Source organism: Mustela putorius, unplaced genomic scaffold, assembly GCF_011764305.1.
Source record: "Mustela putorius furo isolate JIRA1106 unplaced genomic scaffold, ASM1176430v1.1 tig00000281_pilon_pilon_pilon, whole genome shotgun sequence".
Lineage (NCBI taxonomy): Eukaryota > Metazoa > Chordata > Mammalia > Carnivora > Mustelidae > Mustela > Mustela putorius.
The window spans coordinates 19,502,041-19,524,445 of record NW_025421343.1 but is presented as its reverse complement, the minus strand read 5'-3'; the positions used below and the strand labels follow the sequence as shown (position 1 = coordinate 19,524,445).

At 36.9% G+C, this 22,405-nt stretch overlaps 1 protein-coding gene across 6 annotated transcripts in view; it reads left to right on the top strand.

Moving 5' to 3' along the window:
• Nucleotides 1–22,405, top strand: part of EML4 (EMAP like 4) — a 156,323-nt gene that overhangs the window by 114,955 nt on the left and 18,963 nt on the right. For all 6 annotated transcript variants that reach the window (XM_004770921.3, XM_004770920.3, XM_004770919.3 and 3 more), the window contains 4 exons: nucleotides 8,408–8,559; nucleotides 10,636–10,761; nucleotides 10,847–10,978; nucleotides 11,686–11,753. In XM_004770921.3, the coding sequence (XP_004770978.1) occupies nucleotides 8,408–8,559; nucleotides 10,636–10,761; nucleotides 10,847–10,978; nucleotides 11,686–11,753 (478 nt within the window). The remainder of the gene's footprint in view (nucleotides 1–8,407; nucleotides 8,560–10,635; nucleotides 10,762–10,846; nucleotides 10,979–11,685; nucleotides 11,754–22,405) is intronic.

Below are 22,405 nucleotides of genomic sequence, written 5' to 3'. Positions count from 1 at the left end.
AGGAGAGTTTCCAGGATTATCAGTGCTGTGGAGAAGTCAAGAATAAAAACCAAGAATCGACCATTAGTAATTTGCAATATCAATAGAACAATAAGGCCCCCAAACATCTAAGTATAGTGCGGCCAGTCTCAAAATGGAGAATTTTGAGAATCCAAGATGAAAATGGGATGGGAAGTAGAGAGTTACTAGTGTCAGTAGTCTCTCTAAAGTTGCCTACAGCCTGAAAGTAAAATGGGAATTGCCGGTAAAGAAGAGGAGGCTAAAGAGAGATGAGAATACCTAGACTGGGCATATGAGGAAGAATTGTCCTTGAAGAAGAGCAAGAGCCTCCATCTTACTCTGAGACTGGAGCCTTAGGAGCTCAGATACCTTATGTGGGTAAATGGGGAGTAGGGGGAGGGTCTTGCAGGATGACACTGATTTCAGTAAAGGCAACTCTCTTAAAGACTTGAAGTTTTTATTTTTAATGTATTGAAGAAGATTAGTAATGTAATAAAACATCACATAATCAGACTGTTAATTTAGAGTTCTACTTGTTGGAATTGGGATCCTCCTGAAACTTTTGTCTTATCTGTGGATATTGGACTTACAATAAATGAATAATAAAACCAAAACCTTATAAACTTAGAGGTATTATTTTCTAAATAATTAGTTATTAAAACTATCCTTACTGATTCTCAAGCCTGTTTCCAAAGATCTTAACAGCTGATGATTAGGAGTTATTTATAGTATTGTAAAAAAGAATGATAATCCTAATTACCACATTTGTGGCACATCTCTTACCTTTCTCCTCCCTTTTTCCCAACATAGCAACAGACTAGAGGGTTCAGTCTCCCTTGAGCTGGGTCTGAGAATTTCTGTGAAGACAATGTGCATGTCCATGTTATAAAAATGGAAGAGAGGAGGGGAAAAGAATAAACTCATAGTTTGGTCCCCTTCTTTTTCTTACTGTAGCCCATCTTCCCAGTCCTTGTAGTGGGCCTTGGCATTTCTTTATCTTTACCTCAAATTGGTTGTCCTCAGAAATATAAATACCTTTTTTTTTTTTTAAAAAAAGAATTTATTTGAGAGAAAGAGCGCTTATGAGAGACCACAAGCAGGGAGAGTGGCAGAAGGACAGGGACAGGGAGAGGGAAAAGCAGGCTCCCTGCTGAGCAGGCAGGCCAGTGCAGGGGCTCCATGCCAGGATCCTGGGATCATGACTTGAGCCGAAGGCACATGCTTAACCAACTGAGCCATTCAGGTGCTGCAGTACATACATATATTTTTAAGTCCCATTTGCACCCAAACGCACAATCCACTTTGCCCTTTGCAATGATAGATGAAAAAATTAAAGGAACGGCACTGAAAATAGCCTTTTTTTCAACCCCGTTTTTCTTTACTGTTTAAGAAAAATAAAGCTGAAATAATATCCAGAGTACCATGCTTCCTTCAAAGTAGAAGGTTATGAGAGAAGAATTAGAAACCTTGTTCTAAGATCAGTGGGCTGGGAACAGAAAGAGATTCTTTATTAGCAGCAACAGGTTGTAGCAGCAGAAAGAAAACTAGCTAAACCAATCAGACTCTTGAGAATCCACAAGAAAAGTGGTGGAGGTTGACAGGGAACCAGCGTGGCGTTCCTGAGACATTCCCTCTGGGGAGTGGCAGAGCAGCACATACATCCTGGTTTCTCTAATTCATTCACCTCACCTTAAACACACTGAAACAACTCCCTTTGTCTCCCTGGAGTCTCTGCATTAAATTAGACTGTGGAAATCACCACAAATAACTTGTGAATAAGGGAATCCTTGTTTCTCTGCTGAGAAAGAAAGCCCTAATTTACATGTCTGTCTTCCCCAGTAGACTTTCCCGGGACTAACACAATATCTGACATTTGGTACTAGCTGTTTAAAGATTATTTGTTAAACATTTCGTTAAGGGAATGACTTTAATCTTAACTTTGGGTGTTAGTGTAGGAATAAAAGTTGAGTGGTACTGATGAAAACTGTTTTCATGAAAATGTGGAATTTGTAGCCTTATAGATTTCTTACGATTGTGCAGATTTTTATACTGTTATTTTGGGGATATATTCTACAGCAGTGTTTTCTATATCCATTCAGCTGAATTCCCAAGTTTGGTGGGTGAATTGGATAGAAATTAATTCTTTAGTTGTATTACCAATGATCCTGATCTCAATCACTGGCCATGCATCCTTTAGCTTCTTTTGTCTTGTTTAGGTTCAAAATTCACAAGAAGGATGGCAGTGGATTGAGGATTCTTTTTTTTTTTTTTTTTTTTTTTAAATTTTATTTATTTATTTATTTATTTGATAGTGATCGCAAGTAGGCAGAGAGAGTGGAGGAAGCAAGCTCCCCGCTGAGCAGAGAGCCGGATGTGGGGCTCAGTCCCAGGACCCTGAGACCATGACCTGAGCTGAAGGCAGAGGCGTAACCCACTCAGCCACCCAGGTGTCCCTGGATTAAGGATTCTTAAGAAAAAAGAACAGTGATACTATCAATTACCTTTCCCACTCATCTCTATTTTCTTTTTCCTGGACTCATTTGCTCAGTATTAGAAATACGAGGAACAGCATTGTCTACCATTGTCTGCCAAAACAGTGACTTAAATTGTTGACATATTATCCTCCAACACTAAGCAGAATTTGGGTGTAAATGTACCCTTCATTAGCCTTAATGCATGCTGAGATGGGAGGCAGGGAGAGGTCTTTATTTCATTTTTTTTTGTCTAAAAAACTTGTGGCTTTGCCTTTGTGCCAAGAAAATCTGCATGTGAACATACAGGAAATAGGAAATCTAATCTTTGTGAACTGTTGAGTACATGAAATGGACTGTGTTGTACTCTGCTATGATCCTGTTATGGGCAAACTTCCTAAGAATTTTGTTTCTTTCTGTACATTTCAGTGTTTCTGTTTGATGAATGTAGTGAAATAAATGTATAAGCTTAGATCAGAACACTCAAAGTTTCCATTTTTAAATTCTTGCCCAAAATTACAATAGATTGACCCGTTTTGCATATTCCCTAATATGTATTTCTGCATCCGTGGCTGGAAGCCTTTTCAACCAAAAATACTGTGATAACATATCTGATAGAGGGACATTTTTGGATGGCAGAAGTATTATTTCATAAGTGATTCATAAAGAATACAGCATAATGATATGATATATGTATGTTTGCCAAATGATTACCACAAATCTTTAGGATTTACTCTCAGGATCGTTCAGTATACAATATAGTATTGTTCATTACAGTCACTGTACTGTACATTATTACATCCCCAGAAGTTGTTTATCTTATAACTGGATATTTCTTCCTTTTGACCATTGTCACCTATTTCCCCCACCACCACCTCTGACAACCACCAGTCTGTTCTGTTTGTTCATTTTTTTAGATTTTACTTGTGAGATCATATGGCATTTGTTTTTCTGTGTCTGACTTATTTCACTTAGCATAATACCCTCAGGGTTCATCCATGTTGTTACAAATGACAGGATTTCCTTCTTTTTTTATTCCATTGTTTAAATGTGTATATTATTACATTTTCTTTATTAGTTCATCTGATGGTCAACACTTAGGTTGTTCCAGCATTATCTGTTATCCTGTGAGTACAAGGTACTTATTTCTTACCTATATGAGGAAGTTCAGATTTTTCTTTTATGAAGTAATTCATAAGTTTTAAGTGGGGGGATTATAAGTTGAGAATATCACAAGATCATTAAATTTCCATTATTCTTAACTCTGCCAAATTCCTTTAAGGGACTAAGAAACACCATTTTAAATTCAAGGATAATTATTTTTCTCGGTAGGTATTTCAAACATGACTTAAATTGGAATGTCAGAAATATAGGCTTATGAGAAAGAAATCTTTGACTGATGGTTTGTTTTGTTGGTAAATACTATCTAAAGGGAACTTTGTTTAAATTTGAACATGTTTAAATTTGAAACACAGAAATTTTATCTCAATATTAGGTCCTCAGGAAATAAAGGTCATAGGGTAGGAAGTTTGGGAGTAGAAATGTCATGGAGCTGATACTACTAGATATTTTTATTCTTGATGGAGCATTTGTGTCTCAGATTTATTTTCGGCTTTCTAACATTCCATCATTCTAGGAAGATCTTAAGTGTTTAATAAGGTTGTCTTATCTGGAAGTATGGAAGACTGAATTTAAAACAGAAAAACTATTGCACTTTTCTACATTTTCGTGGAGTCCATGAAAGTCCACATTTCTGCTTTTTGTAATTTCTTGGTTCCATCGTACTTTCAGACTCTCTTGTTGACTGTGCATTAGAAAGTAAGGCGAGTGTCTGGATGGCTCAGTTGGTTAAGCGTCCAACTCTTGATCTCAGCTTAGGTCTTCATCTGAGGGTCAAGAGTTTGAGCCCTACACTGGGCTCCACTCTGGGCGTGGAGCCTACCTAAGAGAAAAAGATTCACATCTCTCATATGTCTTTTCTCTCATGATTGATAATTGGCTGTCTGTCGTATTGGACACAGTTGTGGTATTCAGTGTTTAAAGTATTTTTAGGTGATAAATGTTGATGTGACCTGAGGCTGTTGATGTGAATAGCAAGTTTGTTGGAGTTCTGCTCCCAGCTCTGCACATTCGAGCAAGCTCTACTCCAAATCAGGCAAGCACTTTCCTTTCTCCCTACCAAATATACCCATCTCTTAAATATCTGTACCACTAGCTCCCTCACACTGAGTAATTTTTAGATTCTGCTGTAGCATTCTTTTTTCAAGGATACCAAGGCCCTACAAATTTCAGTTAATTTTTTAAATATAATGGTAGCTCAAATAAATATGTAAAAGTGAACAATGTCAGTGACAGCTTTATTGAGATGCAGTTCACAGACCAAAAATTCACCCTTTTAAAATATACAATAAAGTGATTTTTAGTACATTCACAGAGTTATATACCTATCACTACTGCCTAATTTCTAAACATTTTATCACCCCCAGAATAAACTCTGGGCCCCTTAGCAATCATTTCCCATTTCTCCCTCCCTTCAGCCTCTAGCAACCATTTGTCTACTTTTGATCTCTGTGGAGATCTCTGTTTTGGACATTTCGTGTAAACTGAATCATACAATATATGGTCCTTTGTGACTGGCTTCTTTTATTGGAACCTTAGTGTTTTCAAGGTTCATCCATGTTGTGGCATGTATCAGTATCTCAATTCCTTTTTATGGCTAAATAATATTACATATTATGAACATATCATATTTTGGTATCCATTCTTCCATTGATGAACAATTTTAGAAAGTGAATTTTTTTTTCAGTTTTATTGAGATAAAACTGGCATATAATTTTGTATACACTTAAGGTATATAACATAATAATTTGATTTGATGTATGTTTATATTGCAAAATGATGACCACAGTAAGTTTTGTTTATATCCATCACCTCATATAGTTAGAGAATTTTTTTCCCAAAGATTTTATTTATTTATTTGACAGAGAGAGATCACAAGTAGGCAGATAGGCAGGCTGAGAGAGAAGGGGAAGCAGGCTCTCTGCTGAACAGAGAGCCTGATGCGGGGCTCAATCCCAGGATGCTGAGATCATGACCTGAGCCAAAGGCAGAGGCTTAACCCACTGAGCCACTCAGGCACCCCCAGATTTTTCTTTTGATGAAAACTTTTTTAAGACCTACTCTCTTAGCAGCTTAATTTTCAGATTTATAATACAGCATTGTTAACTGTAGTCACCATGCTGTGCGTTTAATTCCAAGAACTTTTTTATCTTATAACTAGAAGTCTGAACCTTTTAACCCCCTTCACCCATTTCTCTCAGTGAGTAAATTTTAAACCTATAATTTTTTTTTATTATTCCAAGTGATTTAAGATCTTATTTACTTCGGCCTTTTTTTTTTTTTTTTTAAGATTTATTTATTTGAGGGGTGCCTGGGTGGCTCAGTGGGTTAAGCCGCTGCCTTCGCCTCAGGTCATGATCTCAGGGTCCTGGGATCGAGTCCTACATCAGGCTCTCTGCTCAGCAGGGAGCCTGCTTCCCTCTCTCTCTCTCTCTGCCTGCCTCTCCGACTACTTGTGATTTCTCTCTGTCAAATAAATAAATAAAATCTTTAAAAAAAAAAAAAGATTTATTTATTTGACAACAAGAGAGGGAACACAGCAGGGGGAGAGGGCGAAGCAGGCTTCCTGCCAAGCAAGGAGACCGATGGAGGGCTCAATCCCAGGACTCTGGGATCATGATCTGAGCCGAAGGCTGATGCTTAGCGACTGAGCCACCCAGGCACCCCACTTTGGCCATATTTAAACAAGGTGCTACCTTCCCATTTTTAACCTAGTGACTGATTCTACAAGGTATTTTCCAAAGAGCTTTTACTCTTGCTCTTCCAGCCTCACTAGCCAGATAAAGAGGTTCACTGAAGTAAGGTATCATGAATACCAAAGAAGGAGTTCTCAGGAAATGAAGTGGTTATAGTTTTTGTACTAAAATCTTTCCCTTGCCCTTAAGAAAGAGGGTCTGATGGGTGCCTGGCTGCCTCTTTCAGAGCATGAAACTCCTGATCTCGGGGTCATGCATCTAAGCCCATGTTGGATGTGGAGCCTACTAAATAAATAAATAATATAAAGGAAAAAAGAGTATATACATACATAGCTGACCCTTGAACAAGATGGGTTTGAATTGCATGTGTCTACTCATATGCAGATTTTTTACAGTACTGTAAATGTATTTTTTTTTTTAAGATTTTATGCATTTGAGAGAGAAAAAGCACAAGGGCAGGGGATGGGGGGAAGTGGCAGAAGGAGAAGGAGAGGTGAACTCCCCGCTAAGCAGGGAGCCTATTGTGGGGCTCAACCCCAGGACCAAGAGTGAAACTTAGCCAATTTGAGCAATCTGGGTGCCCCTCTTACAATTTTCTTAATAATATTTTCTCTAGGGATGCCTGGGTGGTTCAGTCCATTGAGCAACTGCCTTTGGCTCAGGTCATGATCTTGGATTCCTGGGATCGAGTCCCACATCTGGGATCGCGTCCCACATCGGGGCTCCTTGGTTTACCACAGAGTCTGCTTCTCCTTCTGCCTGCTGCTCTCCCTTCTTGTGCTTTCTCTCTCTCTCTATGACAAGTAAATAAGTAAAATCTCTAAAAAATAATATTTTATCCTCTAGCTTTATTGGAAGAATATATATTTAATACATACAGCTTACAAAATATGTTAATCAACTATTGTTATTATTGGTAAGGCTTTCTGTCAACAGTAGGCTATTAGTAGTAAGTTTAGGGGGAGTCTAAAGCTATACACAGATTTTTGACTGTGCAGGGAGTTGGTACACCTAACCCCTGTATTGTTCAGTGGTCAGTTGTGTGTGTGTGTGTGACGTGTGCATGTGTATGTATATTGTTTTTTTAATGTCTACGTGGACTTTACTAAAAATATATTTTTATGGGCCTGCCTTGTTCCTTCCTGGGTAAAGTGCTATGGACATATAAGAAACCTGGGCTGTCATTCAGCCATCACATTGGTTCAGCCAGACCAGTTTTTAATACTTCTGTAGTTGATCAAAAGCCACTGTTCTAGGCTACTAGTGCCCATTTCCACCTCCGTACCTTTCCCAGTCCTCCATTTTTTAGCAAACAAAAGGGGCAGTCATTGGCAGAGCAGAGGGCCTCCACATGAACAGTGGTTATTTATTTATTTTTTATATTTTATTTATTTATTTGCCAGAGAGAGAGATAGAGCACAAGCAGGGGGAGAAGCAGAGAGCCTGACTAGGGGCTCAATCCCAGGACCCTGGGATGACCTGAGCCGAAGGCAGATACTTAACTGACTGAGCCACCCAGGTGTCCCAGCAGTGGTTATTAAATGTTAAATATTATGACTGTTACCTCAATAGGAAATGAAGACTTTTTGGAAAGCTTAAGGGAACATTGAAGACTTGTGTCCTCAGCTCTAAAATCAGAAGAGTAATACCTACCCTGCCTACCATGTAGGATGATTATAAGGGATAGTAAGTTCTTTTTTTTTTTTTTTAAGATTTTATTTATTTATTTGACAGAGAGAGATCACAGTAGACAGAGAGGCAGGCAGAGAGAGAGAGAGGGAGGGAAGCAGGCTCCCCGCTGAGCAGAGAGCCCGATGCGGGACTCGATCCCAGGACCCTGAGATCATGACCTGAGCCGAAGGCAGCGGCTCAACCCACTGAGCCACCCAGATGCCCCAGGGATAGTAAGTTCTGAAGCTAATGTATCCTCTGTTGTCTGTGGAATTATATCTTTCTGTAAGAATTATTTTGAAATGTTTTCAGAGTAACTGAATATCGATATAAATGCAAAAGGAGGACCTTTTGATTCTTCAGTCTGTAATTAAAATTTTCTTCCAAAAAGACACTAAAGTGATGGAAAATATCACTGGTGTTTTTTTTTTTTTTCTCTCATCTTATTAGGTGTTTATCAGATCAGCAAGCAAATCAAAGCTCATGATGGCAGTGTATTTACACTTTGTCAAATGAGAAATGGGATGTTATTAACTGGAGGTGGGAAAGACAGAAAAATAATTCTGTGGGATCATGATCTGAATCCTGAAAGAGAAATAGAGGTAAGGATGAAAACGAAACATGAAAATTTTAACATGTTAAGTTTTCTAAGTGCTTGTCTTTCATCCCATAATAAGTTAACACACTTTCCTGGGAAACTGATGCACACTTTTTTTTTTCTCAAAATTTTTTTGAATTTTTTAATAAACATAAAATGTATTATTAGCCCCGGGGTGCAGGTCTGTGAATCGCCAGGTTTACACACTGCACAGCACTCACCATAGCACATACCCTCCCCAATGTCCATAACCCTACCCCCTCCCTACCCCCCCCCGCCCCCGCCCCTGCCACCCTCAGTTTGTTTTGTGAGATTAAGAGTCTCTTACGGTTTCTCTCCCTCCTGATCCCATCTTGTTTCATTTATTCTTTTCCTAACTGGTGCATATTTTTATCATTTCATTCTCTCAGAAAAAGAAAAAGAAAGGAAAAAGGACCATTTATTAAACAAAATAATTGGAAAGAATAAATATACATATATATTATATATTGGCAGACTATGTAGTTTTTGTTTATTTCTGAGATTATCTTTTACTGATCTAAAAATATAACCATGCACACTTTAAAATTCAGCAAACATTCATCAGATACAGTATCCACCTCTAAGGTATAAAAAATAACCAGTTTGATTTTAAAACTTGAAAATAATCTTTTAAACAGTGGGCTTAATGATAATCGCTCTCTGTGTATATGTCTGCTTCATATCCTGCATCAAGTGTATCCACAACACCTGACAAGTATTCTGTGCTTGTGGGGAGTTTGCTACTTGCATTGAGGTCTCTGGAAGTAAAATGGTTAATAATAGCATTCTCTAGGTCAGTGATTCTCAAAACAAGGGCAAATTTCACAGTTTAGTATTGCTTCTTCTTCTTCTTCTTCTTTTTTTTTTTTTTTTTGGTGATTTAAATTTTGGATTTATGCTGTTGTCAACACATAATGTGTTTTCCAGACAAAATCTTTTCTTTTTTTTTTTTTTTTTTTTTTTAGATTTTTTAAATTTATTATTTATTTGTCAGAGAGAGAGCGAGGGAGAGCGAGCACAGGCAGACAGAGTGGAAGGCAGAGTCAGAGGGAGAAGCAGGCTCCCTGTGGAGCAAGGAGCCCGATGTGGGACTCGATCCCAGGATGCTGGGATCATGTCCTGAGCAGCTGCTTAACCAACTGAGCCACCCAGGCGTCCCCAGACAAAATCTTTTCTTAAAAAAGAGGGTCCCAACAGTATAGTGCTCTTGGGTTTTATTTCCAAGAAGACAGACAAGAAGTTGAAAGAGTCACTTTATCACAACCTTAGGTTCATAATGAAAATGCCACTTCCTAACTATTTCTTTTATTCACAGATAACTTTTATATCCTTTGTAATCAAAAGCTGCACCATCTGTTCATCTCCTTTGCCATTTCTAACATCAGTTTGGATTACCTTTGGGCTTTAATTATTTGTGCTTTGAGGAGTCGCTTTGGGTCCTCCTTCATAAAGAAGAATTGCATTATTTCAGAGTCATTGCTTGGGCTTATTATCTTATTAATACACTATTCACTGAGGGTATAACGTGTAGTGCATTAAATGAGATTGATCTCCCAAGGAGTCCTATGAAAGATAGTTATAACACTTTGTAATATATTGCTTTTTAGTTAACAAATAAATCTTCCTTGTGTTATTCTTACATTTTTATCCTTACAACAATCAAGAATAGGTAGAGTATATATAATTATTTCCCCATATTATAGATAAATTTGTCTTCAGCTAAATGATGTAACCCAAATAACAACCAGTAAAAAACAAAACCAGACCACATTTTTATGTGGTCTAATAGAACTTTTTCCCCTACACCTAACTGAACTCTTGAAATCATATAAAATATAAATTAAATTGACTAAAGCAAAGAATGTTGATAATGCATTATAACTTCTGTATAATAAAATGTAATTGAGTAAATAAACTTCCTAGTATAATATTAACCTGTGACTTTCAGATTTGGAATTCTGCCATTTATTATCCCATAGTTGCTTACAGCTGTAAATGCAGTCTTCGGGTAGTAATTAATACATGTTATGTGTAGGGTGACTATAAATTTATTTTTTAGGTTCCTGATCATTATGGAACAATCAGAGCTGTAGCAGAAGGAAAGGCAGATCAATTTTTGGTAGGCACATCACGAAATTTCATTTTGCGGGGAACATTTAATGATGGCTTCCAAATAGAAGTACAGGTAAGATGTATGATCTTAACCATTAACTGAATATTTTTTATGATGCCCTCTGTTTCTTATAACAATGGATCTTATTTCATTTCAGGGTCATACAGATGAGCTTTGGGGTCTTGCCACACATCCCTTCAAAGATTTGCTCTTGACATGTGCTCAGGACAGACAGGTGTGCATGTGGAACTCAGTGGAACACAGGCTAGAATGGACCAGGCTCGTAGATGTGAGTAAAGCAAAATGTGATCATAATCCCCCCACGAAAACTGCCTAAACCGGCATTTGGGAGCAGCAAAGGAAAAAGGACTCAGCATTGGTTAAAACCAAGTGTGTAGTTTAGTAAAGTGGATGAGGTAAGGGGAGAATGTTTAGTCGCGAAGTGTACATATATCCATTTTGAAGAAGCAAATTAGGGCAAAAGCTCAATTTTTCCGTTTCAGTAGAAAAAAAAAAAGATTTGACCTATTTGTGGAGGATTGTTACAGAAATGTTTGGGCCTCTGGTGGTGTTGCAGTTGGAATCAGTAAGCGCTGCTCACTAACAGACTCTACTGTCTTCTTTTGGAGTTGATCTCTTACTGTATTTCCTCCCTACCCGACCCAGACATCAGCCTTTTCTAGCCCAAAGGTGTATACACGTTCTTTGCAGACTAAAGAACTGTATACATGTTTGTCGTTATTATCCTTATTGTTCCACTGCCGAGCCAAAAGCTGGCTGTCCTTTTCCCTTGCCACTTTGCCAACATACCCCTTCCTGCTCTGAAATTCTTTTTCCTCTCATATCAATGTGATATTTTTCACTGGCTACGAGAAAGTTGATCAGAACTCCATGTTAATATGAAACCAATTATTTTCAAATGTTTTTGCCACTATTCCCATAGATCTAGGGAGACTTTCACATGTACTCCCCAACAGCTGTCTGTCTCTCTTCTAGGAACCAGGACACTGTGCAGATTTTCATCCAAGTGGCACAGTGGTGGCCATAGGAACGCACTCAGGCAGGTAGGGTCTTGAAGGGAAATGTGAGCTGAGTAATCTGAAGTGGTGGGATGTTTAATCTTTATTCAAGAATGTTCTCAATCTGATTTAGAGGACTAATCTTTTTAAGTGGCACACGAATATGCTTGTTGCTCTCATCTGTTATGTAGCCTCATTCATTTGTTCAGTGATTATTTCTTGAGCACCTGCCATTTGTTAGGCCCTACTGTGGGCATTCAGGCTACATCAGCGTGCAGAACAAAAATCCCTGCCCATGGGGAGCCCACATTTTTAGTGTGTGGGTGGAAACAGGATAAAAAATAAATATTCTAACTAAGTTAGAAAATGTTTAAAGCCATGAGGGTGGTGGGGGTGGGACACTGAGCCAGAGGGTTTGGGAGGGTGTGCAGTTGTAAAAGAAAAGAGTGATTAGGATAGGCTTCTTGAACCCTCCTTTGTAGAATTTTTTATGGTGTCAGAAAGTTTCTCTCCTCATTTTCTTTTAGGGAAGGGAACTGAAACTGAAATAACCCAGTCGAGCTTTTATAAATCATTTTTTCTTTAGCCTTTGTCATCCTTTTCTTTTAATGTTACACAGATAGGTTATAAAGGTATATTTTCTGAAATTGTTACTAATTACTTGTCTTTACAGACCTTATACAGTACCTTTCTAAGGTTATTAAGTAACACATATTTATTATCTGTATTTTTAATAGAGTTCTTTTTATTGCCTCTGATAGGAAATAGACTTCATCCATAAATAATTTATTAAAGAGGCAGAAGGAAAATATGAAGTAAATTTCCAAAAGTTAAACCTGTAGAAAATGTGGAGTGCTGATTTCTGATGAGGTGAAACTATTGTGAACACAATATAAACACTTTTGTTTATATGACAGATATTTCAAATCAGTTCATTTAAATCTTAATTTAGTTATTTGGAGTTTTTTAATAACAAGTATTTCCTTTGGTTGTTGGATGCAAAAGAACACCTCTAGAAAATCGAAACACTCAAGTTCCTTCTATACAGCATTACAAAATCTAGAATCATGAAGGGATGCCTGGGGGCTCAGTCATTTAAGCATCTACTCTTGAGCTCAGCTCAGGTCTTAATCTCAGGGTTGAGTTCCAGCCCTGTGTTGGACTCCACACTGGATGTGGAGCCTACTTTTTAAAAAAATGATGAAAAAAACAGGTCTCTAGTGATAAACTTTGAAACATGGATGCTATTAGATTGAGTCTAAAAGAGAATTTTAGAATTAGACTGCTAGGGAGGGAGAGAGTAATTGGTGAAAACTTGGAAATATTGACAGTGTTACTATCTCAGATTTCTCCAAAATGCATGTTGTTATTAGATTATTACTTCAACTTAGGTGTATGTCAGGTCACTTTGTAGGATTTGAAGGGAATTATTTTCTCTTTTACAAAAAATGTGTTAAGCACATTAAAAGCAACCTGAACTAAAGTATTAAACTTGTTTCCAGAAAGCCACAAATGAGTTCACTTCAGTCTGTTTTTGTGTAGGTGAGCAAATACCACAAATGCTGAGGTTAAGACTAGTTATTTTTATTTATCTCTTTATTTATATATATTTATTTATTTATAAATATGTATTATATATTTTTATTTATATAGCTTATTAGTTATTTTTATGTATTTCTTTAAACTTTAATAAGAGTGCAACAAAATATTCATTGATCTCTCCATTGCACAGACAGAAAACCAAGACCCATAGAGCTTACCACTTGTGATTGAGCTAGGATTTGAACTCAGATTCTATATGGTTCCAAAGCTGATCGATTACTTTCCACTACTCCATTAATAGTCTTTGACATGTGCTTATGGTGTTGGTAGCATTACTTAGAAATATTGTAAGGAAAGTTTACCTTTGAAGGTTAAATCACTGCTGACATACTTTAGAAACATTTACTATATATACAAAGGAATGAAACACTGAATAGAGTGCAAGGGCTAGAGGGATTTGGATCATTAAGACACACCGCTTCATTCAGTGAAGCTGGGGTGTGTGTGTGTGTGTGTGTGTGTGTGTGTGTGTGTTTGCACGTGTGCATGTAGCTGCAAAGTCATAATGAATAAGCTTAGAATGAAAAGTCACTCACTCAGTTAATAGGACTTAAAGCCAGTCGTTTCCTCTTGGAGTTGTGAGTAGGAAACACCTTATAAGTGAGAGTGATGTGATAACTAAATACAAAGTGATGGACCTTAGAACCGAGGGGAGATGTAGTTATCCATGTTCATTCTATCCATTATTCCTGTCTTTGGTTTCGCATCTGGTTAGATTGTATTGATTGTTAGAGAACTTTCTCATTTATTTTTATTTTTTACATGGGTTTGTGAATACCTGGTTTGTAGTGTCTGAAACTGAAAATTCCTCAGTGTAGCCATTCAGATATATTATCACTGACCGCTCATTGTAAAAAAAAAAGTCACACTTAGAACAAGGAAATTTTTTTTTTTAAAATATAGTGCAACACATGTCCAAATTGTGCATGATCTAGAAAAGGTGACTAGCAAAATGTTTAAAGATCTTTTTATGTCCAAATCTAGAAATGTATTTCTTGGAATCAAGAAGTAAACACAAGTATAAATTGTCACAATGATAAATAAAATTGTCATTTAAAATAATGTATCACTACTATAATTTCTAAGGGAAAGAAACATATAGCCCTAAGAAACATATAGTTAAGAACGTAGTTCTTAACATGCCGATCCTCACATAATAAAAGATTCTTTTTAACAGCTTTATTGAGATATATACTGGAAGTTATTCATTTGAAGTATATAATTAAGTAGTTTTTAGTAAGTTCACAAGCTTTATCCCAAGCTAATTTCAGAATATTTTCATTAACACACACAAAAAAACCCTATACGCATTGGTAGTCGCTCTTCATTACCCTCACCCATTTCCCCAAGCCCTGGGCAACTGGTCTTTCTGTTTCTGTAGATTTGCCTATTCTAGAAATTTCATATAAATAGACTCTTATAATAAGTGATCTTTTGTGACTAGCTTCTTTGACCTAACTTTCATATACACGTTTTTGCGAGGACATGTTTTCAACTCTTCCTGAGCATATACCAAGGAGTAGACTTGCTGAGCTCTTGATAATCAAATTGTTTTCCACAATAGCTACATTTTACAACTCCACCAGCAAAGTATAAGGGATCCAATTCCCCCACATGTTCACCAGCACTTGTCATTGTCTGTATTTTGAGTATAGCCATCCTAGTGAATGTGAAATGCTTTTTCATTGTAGTTTTGAGTTGCATTTTTTTGATGGTGAATGATGTTATCTCTTAACACTTGGATAGCCTTTTTAGGAAATGTCTATTCAATCCTATGCCCATCTTTGAACTGGTTTTGTCTTTTTATTGTTGAGTTGTAAGGATTCTTCATGGATTCTGGATGTAGTACCTTATCAGATATGATTTGCACAGTATCACAACCTTGATTATTGTAGCTTTGTGGTAAATTTTGAAATTGGGAAATGTGAGTCCTCCAATCTCCAGCTTTGCCCTTTTTGAGGTTGTTTTGAATATCCAGGATCCTTTAAATTTCCACATGAATTTTAAGATTAATTTTGGCAGTTTCTATGAAGAAGCCAGCTGGCATTTTGATAGGTTTTTTTTTTTTTTTTTTTTTTGGTTTTTTTTTTTTTTTAGTTAAATCAATTTGGGGAATGTCAGTATCTTAACAGTATTAAGTCTTTCAATTTATGAACAGGAAATGTTTTTTCCATTTATTTACATCTTCAGTTTCTTTCAAAAATGTTTCTAGTTTTTACATTTTTATTCCAGTTAGTTAACATACAGTGTAATAATTGTTTCAGACGTACAGTTCAGTGATTCAGCACTTCCGTATAACACTCAGCCCTCGTTACAAGTGTATTCCTTAATTCACCCCCCATCTGCCTCCCCCTTGTAAAGCAGTTTGTTCTCTAGAGTTTATTGGTTTGATCCCCTCTCTTTTTTCCCTTTGTTCATTTGTTTTGCCTTTTCTTTTTAAAGATTTATTTATTTACTTGAGAGAGAGAGAGTGAGCTCGCACTCACACGCACAACCCAGGGGAGAAGCAAAGGAAAGGGAGAAACCCAAGCCACCTCCCCACGTGGGACTGATCCCACAACCCCAAAATTATAACCTCAGCAGAGATCAAGAGTCAGAATTTTATTTTTTAAAGATTTTACTTATTTATTTATTTGAGAGAGAGACTATGAGATGGAGGAGGGTCAGAGAGAGAAGCAGACTTTCCACTGAGCAGGGAGCCCGACTTGGGACTTGATCATGGGACTTAATCATGGGACTGTGGGATCATGACCTACGATGAAGGCAGTCTCTTAACCGACTGAGCCACCCAGGAGCCCTGCTGTTTTGTTTCTTAAATTGACATGTGAGCCTAGGTGGCTTAGTGGGTTAAAGCCTCTACCTTCGGCTCAGGTCATGATCCTGAGACCATGGGTCCTGGGATCAAGCCCTGCATCAGGCTCTCTGCTCGGTGGGGAGCCTGCCTGCCTCTGCCTACTTGTGATCTCTGTCTGTCAAATAAATAAATAAAATCTTTTAAAAAAATAAATTGACATGTGAGTTAAATCATATGGTATTTATCTTACCTGATTGATATATTTCACCTAGCATAATACTCCCTAGCTCCACCCATGTTGTTGAAAAACGAGATTTCCATCTTTTTATGGCTAAGTAATATTCCTGTGTGTGTATCATATCTTCTTTACCCATTCATCAATCAGTGGACACTTGGGCTGTTTCCATAATTTGGCTATTGTAGATAATGCTGCTGTAAACATTGGAGTGCATGTGTCCTTTTGAATTAGTATTTTTGTATTCTTTGGGTAAACACCTAGTAATGCAATTGCTGGATCATAGGGTAGTTCTTATTAAATTTTTGAGGAATCTCCATACCGTTTTCCAGAGTGTCTGCCCCAGTTTGCAGTTCCAGTAACAGTTTAAAGAATTTCCTTTTCTCCATACTTTACCAACACCTGTTCTTACGTTGTTGATTTTAGCCATTCTGACAGGTGTAAAGTGATAATTCATTATGGTTTTGCTTTGTATTTCCCCAATGATCTGTAATGTTGAGCATCTTTTCATGCATCTGTTGACCATATATAATGTCAGTCTTTGGAAAAATTTATGCCCATTTTTAAAGTGGATTATTCACTTTTTTTTTTTAATCAGATATGTCATTTGCAGGTATCTTCTCCATTTCAAAGGCTGTCTTTTAGTTTTGTTGATTGTTTCCTTTGCTGTGCAAAAGCTTATTTTTATGAAGTCCCACTAGTTTATTTTTGCTTTTGTTTCTCTTGGCCTCAGGAGACACATCTAGAAAGAAATTGCTATGGCTTATGTCAGAGGTTACTGCCTGTGTTCTCTAGGATTTTTATGATTTCAGGTCTCATATTTCAGTCTTCAACCCACTTTGAATTAATTTTTGTGTTTGGAGTAAGAAAGTGGTCCAGTTTCTTTCTTCTGCATGCAGCTGTCCAGGTTTCTGACCATTTGTTGAAGAGACTTACCCATTGGGTAGCCTTTCCTGCTTTGTCAAGGATTAATTGACCATTGTGTTGTAGGTTCATTTCTGAGTTTTCTGTTCTATCCCATTAATCTGTATGTCTGATTTTGTGCCAGTATCATACCATGATCACTACTACTTTGTAATTTAACTTGAAGTTGGGAATTATGATGCCTCCAGCTTTCCTTTTCAAGCTGCTTTTACTTTTTAGGGTGCAAATTTGCACATCTGTTGAATTTGTACCTAAGTATTTCATTCTCCTGATACCATTTTAAATGAAATTGAGAAAACAGTTTCATTTTCAGAATATTTATTGTTATTGTATATAAATATAACTGCTTCTCCTCTGATCTTGTATCCTGCAACTTTGCTAATAAGCTCATTTCTCCTAATAGTTTTTTAGTGGACTCCTTAGGATTTTCTGTAGGCAGAAAGACTATGTAATCTACAAATTGTTTTCTTTCCAATCGGAATGATTTTTTTTTCTTGTCTAATTGTCCTAATTAGAAGAACGTCAAGTACAGTAGTTAATAGTGGCAAGAGTGGTCATCCTTATCTTATTCTCTATCTTAGAAGGAAAGCCTTTCACTACTAAGTATAATGTTATTTATAGGTTTTTCATAGATGCTGCTTATCATGTTGAAGAATTTTCCTTCTAAGTTTGTTGAGAATTTTTAATCTTGAAAGAGTTTTAGATTTTGTCACATCCAATCCTTTCTTGGTCTATTGAGATAACATTTTTTGTCCTTTATTAATACAGAATAGTGCTGTTTTTAAGATGTTAACCTTGTGTTCTTGAGGTAAATCCTACTTGGTCGTGGTATTATATGTTTTATATGTTGCCAGGTTCAGTTTGTTCATATTTTGTTGAAGATATTTGCACCCCTGGGCCTCCTGGGTGGCTCAGTCCTTCTGCCTTCAACTCAGATCAGGATCCTGGGATTGAGCCCCATATGAGGCTCCCTGCTCTTTGGGAAGCCTACTTCTCCCTCCCACTCCCCCTGCTTGTGTTCCCTCTCTCGCTGTGTCTCTAATAATAGATTTATAAAATCTATTTAATAAATAATAAAAATAAAATCCCTTAAAAAATGATTTTTTGCATCTATATTCATAAAGGATATTGGTCTATAGTTTTCGTGTGATGCCTTTGCCTCGTGTTGGAATTAGGTAATAAGCATATAAATGGATAAAAGTTAGTACGTACTAGTATTGTTAATCATTAGTTACCAAAATCTTAGATCTAACAAATCAGTAACTATAAATCATATAATTAATAAATTACACTTAGGCACCATAACCTCACGTGTGATTTTCAAATATAACATTCTCTCGTTTTTTTTTTTTTTTTTTTTTTTTTTTTAAAGATTTTATTTAATACAATTAAAATCACAAGTAGTCGGATACAGTGTGCGGGACTACCAGTTTTATGTGTACAACCCCTTAATAATACAATTAACATACAGTGTTATTTTTAATAATTCTGTATATTACTTGGTGCTCATCAAGAGAACTGTACTCTTGATCTTGTTTATCCTTTTTACCCCATCCCTCTGGAAATCACCAGTCCTCTATACCTCTGTATTTAAGAGTCTGTTTATTTGTGTGTGTTTTTGGTTTTTTTTTTTTTTCTTTGTTTCTTAAATTCTCCATGAGCGAACTCATGGTATTTGTCTTTCTCTGATTGACTTACTTCACTTAGCATTATGTCCTCTAGATCCATCCATGTTGTTGCAAATAGCAAGATCTCTTACCTTTTTTATGGCAGATTAATATTCCATTGTATATTTACCATATCATCTTGTTTTTTAAAATTTAGGCTTCTTGATGGGATTTGAAGTTTTTCATAAAGATATGTGTAAACCTGAACTGCTATGAATTTGAAAGTTTATAATCTCTGAATTGTTAAAAATACATCATGCTTGATTTTTCCAAGACCCCAGTTGATCATCCTTCCCCTTCAAATTTCTTGAAACCAGTTTCCCTAAAGGCACTTAATCTATATAGCACCCCCAGACCTCAGAGGAACCACAGATATATTTACCATCCCATCAGGATACTAGGTCTATATCATCTCAGAATTCTCTAAGCACCTTACACAAAACTTTACTCTGGTCTTGTCTGGACCCAGTTCTGTTTTCAAGCCAACAGAGTTTTTGCCATTTTATAGGCTGGTAAATGGAGTTTAGACACCTGAAATTAGAGAAATCAGTGGGCTGGAAGTGATGATGAGAATAAAAAGCAAGATTAATGTTGGAAATTGTTTCAAAGAAAGAAATCCATCAAATCGAGTCAGTATATGGAACATACTATATATAATATATATATATGGATAGAAAGGGTAGTGGACAGACCGAGAGAGGTGACTTCAAAAAAGATCCCAAAGTTTCTGGTCTGCAGTGATGGTGACAGCTTTGACAAGGAAGCAGGCTGGGGAAGTGAGCCTGGTGAGTAAGTAAAGAATTTAGTTGTTGACATGGAATCATAAAATCCTAGACCTGGAGAGAGTCAAGTGATAAGGCTCAACTCCACAATTTTGATGGTGACGGTCACTTAAGCAAACCAACAGTGTAGCTAAAATACTATTGACTATAAAATTCTGAGTCTAAGAAATGCTCCTGCTGTTCAAAAGGAGCAGTAATCAAAGACATATTAGCATTAGCTGAGACTTTTCTTTGACATAATTAGAAGAGAAAGCTTCTAATTAGAAAAGAATAGCTTTTTCTCTCTGTAATTTGGTGTTAACTTGGCCCATGGGTACTTCTGAGTTCATTTCCCATTGTGCACAGTGTCTTTGAACTCCATCAGCATGAATCTCCCTGAGTTCTGTCCTGTTACAAGTCCAGTTCTGAGTCACTCTTCAGATGCTGATTGAGTTCCAGCAACTTGTAAAGCACTGAACTAGATGCCATGGGTAGCACAAAGAAGTTATGAGACTTGGTCCCAACCCTAAGTAGATCGTAACCTAATTAGATACTACGTAAAGGGTAAAGAACATATCCTATTATAGTGTAATAGTACTTGAGTAAACAGGCACTAATGCTTAAAGATCAACAGAGAAATTACAGTGAGTGTGAGGTAATTACAGTGAGTGTGAGGTCAGAAAATGCTTCACAGGGGAGGGATTGGTCCTGCCTTGAAGTTCTTGGATCTTGAAGAAGCAGTGAAGAGTCAGGAGTTCATATTAAGCAGGAGGAATAGATTGAGCAAATGTGGGAAACTATGAGCTAACTGAATTAGCACATTACTAAATTCTTCTTGATACCTAAACAGTGGAATCCAAACTTGTTAGCCTGGCCTTGAAAAGCTCATTAAAAATCTTTCTGTCACCACTCCAGCTAGAATGGTCAAGTTGCCTTCCTTCATATATATGCCAACCTTTTTTGTAGTTTCTTGTCTACTGCTCACTACCTGTTTATTTCTTGCCACATTTGATGTGACGAAATCCTAGACCACTCATCTCCTCTGTGATTACTCCCTGCTCCGAGACTTCATAATCCTTATAACTTGTGTAATTCATATTACTTTGAACTGTTTACCACTTTATGAACTCACTCCTTCTCCCCAGTTAGATTATAAATTCTTCTGCCTCCTTGGCTAACTCCTTTTTTCTCTTTGGATCCTTAATGTATCTCAGAGGCCTAGGAAGAGCACTTTCTATGGAATCATACCCTTCTCTTGTGTGATATTAGTGAAAAGCACAAGGGCCAGAAGCTCTGATATATAATTAAAGAACTAGAAAAAGTAGGCAGGTTTATTTTTTGGAGGGTTTTCTTTTTTATAGCTACCATTTCTTATCAGTCAACAATTCAGAGTTTCGGGTTTCTACATGTTACACCAACAGATATTCTAGGGTTTGTTGTGGATTTTGTTTTGTTTACTGCTTTTTAAGGGAATTTCCAGAAAGAGAAAATTATTTGTCATTTTCCCAGGAAGATTAAATTGACTTGGAAACAGTTTTAAAACAGTAGTTTGGGGTCGGGGGAACAGTAGTTGGGGCTCTCCTGATAAAAAATGGTAATTTTTCAAATGCCTAAGATAATAAAGTTTCCATAAATTCATTAAAAACTTGACATCTGATACCTACAGAGTGGCACTGTACCTCGTTGTTCTTTAGGTCTGTCTAATCATTCTGGGTTGGAATATTTTGTACCCTTAATTCTGAAAAGGCAGTTCACTTGGCATCAGCTTTGGTATTTCTTGCCTCAGAGGAGTTTAACAATGTTAGCCATAAAAATTGATTAATAAATTACATTCTCAGAAGAAACGTATAATCTACGGGTACTCTCCAGTTGTAGTAAATATACACCTTGTGAAATGGAAAAATCACTAGACATACAGCATGGAGCTTCTTAGTGCCAGCTTCCTGATGTTGGTCTTAACTCAGGTATTCACATAGAAGCGCTTTCTCTTACCAGCATAGAACACAGAATTTATGAATTGGCTAGCTACCTAGAAGTTTCAACCCATAGCTCACAAGTTACTAAAATTCATTCTTGAGTATTTTAAATTAGAGAGGGATTTCACTGGTAGATAGTAAGAGTCAGCATTTTTTAGTCTTTCATCTTCTACCTTGCATGCACTAAGGCATGTTAAGTGACAGCGCTAAACTTTTTAAATTCTTTCATGCCCTTTTCTCTCTCCTAAATAGTATTTCTTTTAATCTGAAGGGGAAATGATCTTTTTCCAGGTATTAGTTTTAAAGCTTCAAAATTACAAGAACTGTCATTATGATTTCTTCATTGGCTTATTTTAGTGGTTGATTTTTTTCCCATCTTAAAAACAAAACTTGCTAGTCTTGTCCTGTTCTCTTCACATCAGACAATTCTTCCCTGAGGGTGCCCAGGTGGTTCAGTCGTTAAGCATCTGCCTTCGACTCAGGTCATGATCCCAGAGTCCTGTGATCAAGCCCCGTATCGGGCTCCCTTCTCAGTGGGGAGCCTCCTTCTCCCTCTCCATCTCCCTTGGCTTCTGTTCCCTCTCTCGCTTTGTCTCTCTCTGTCAAATAAATAAAATCTTTTAAAAATAATAATTCTTCCTAAAACTTGGCTTCTGTCATGTTCAAGACTTACCTTACATTTGTTTATTCATTCTCCAAATACTTAACTTAATACCTAACTCTAAAGTCCTCCAAGCA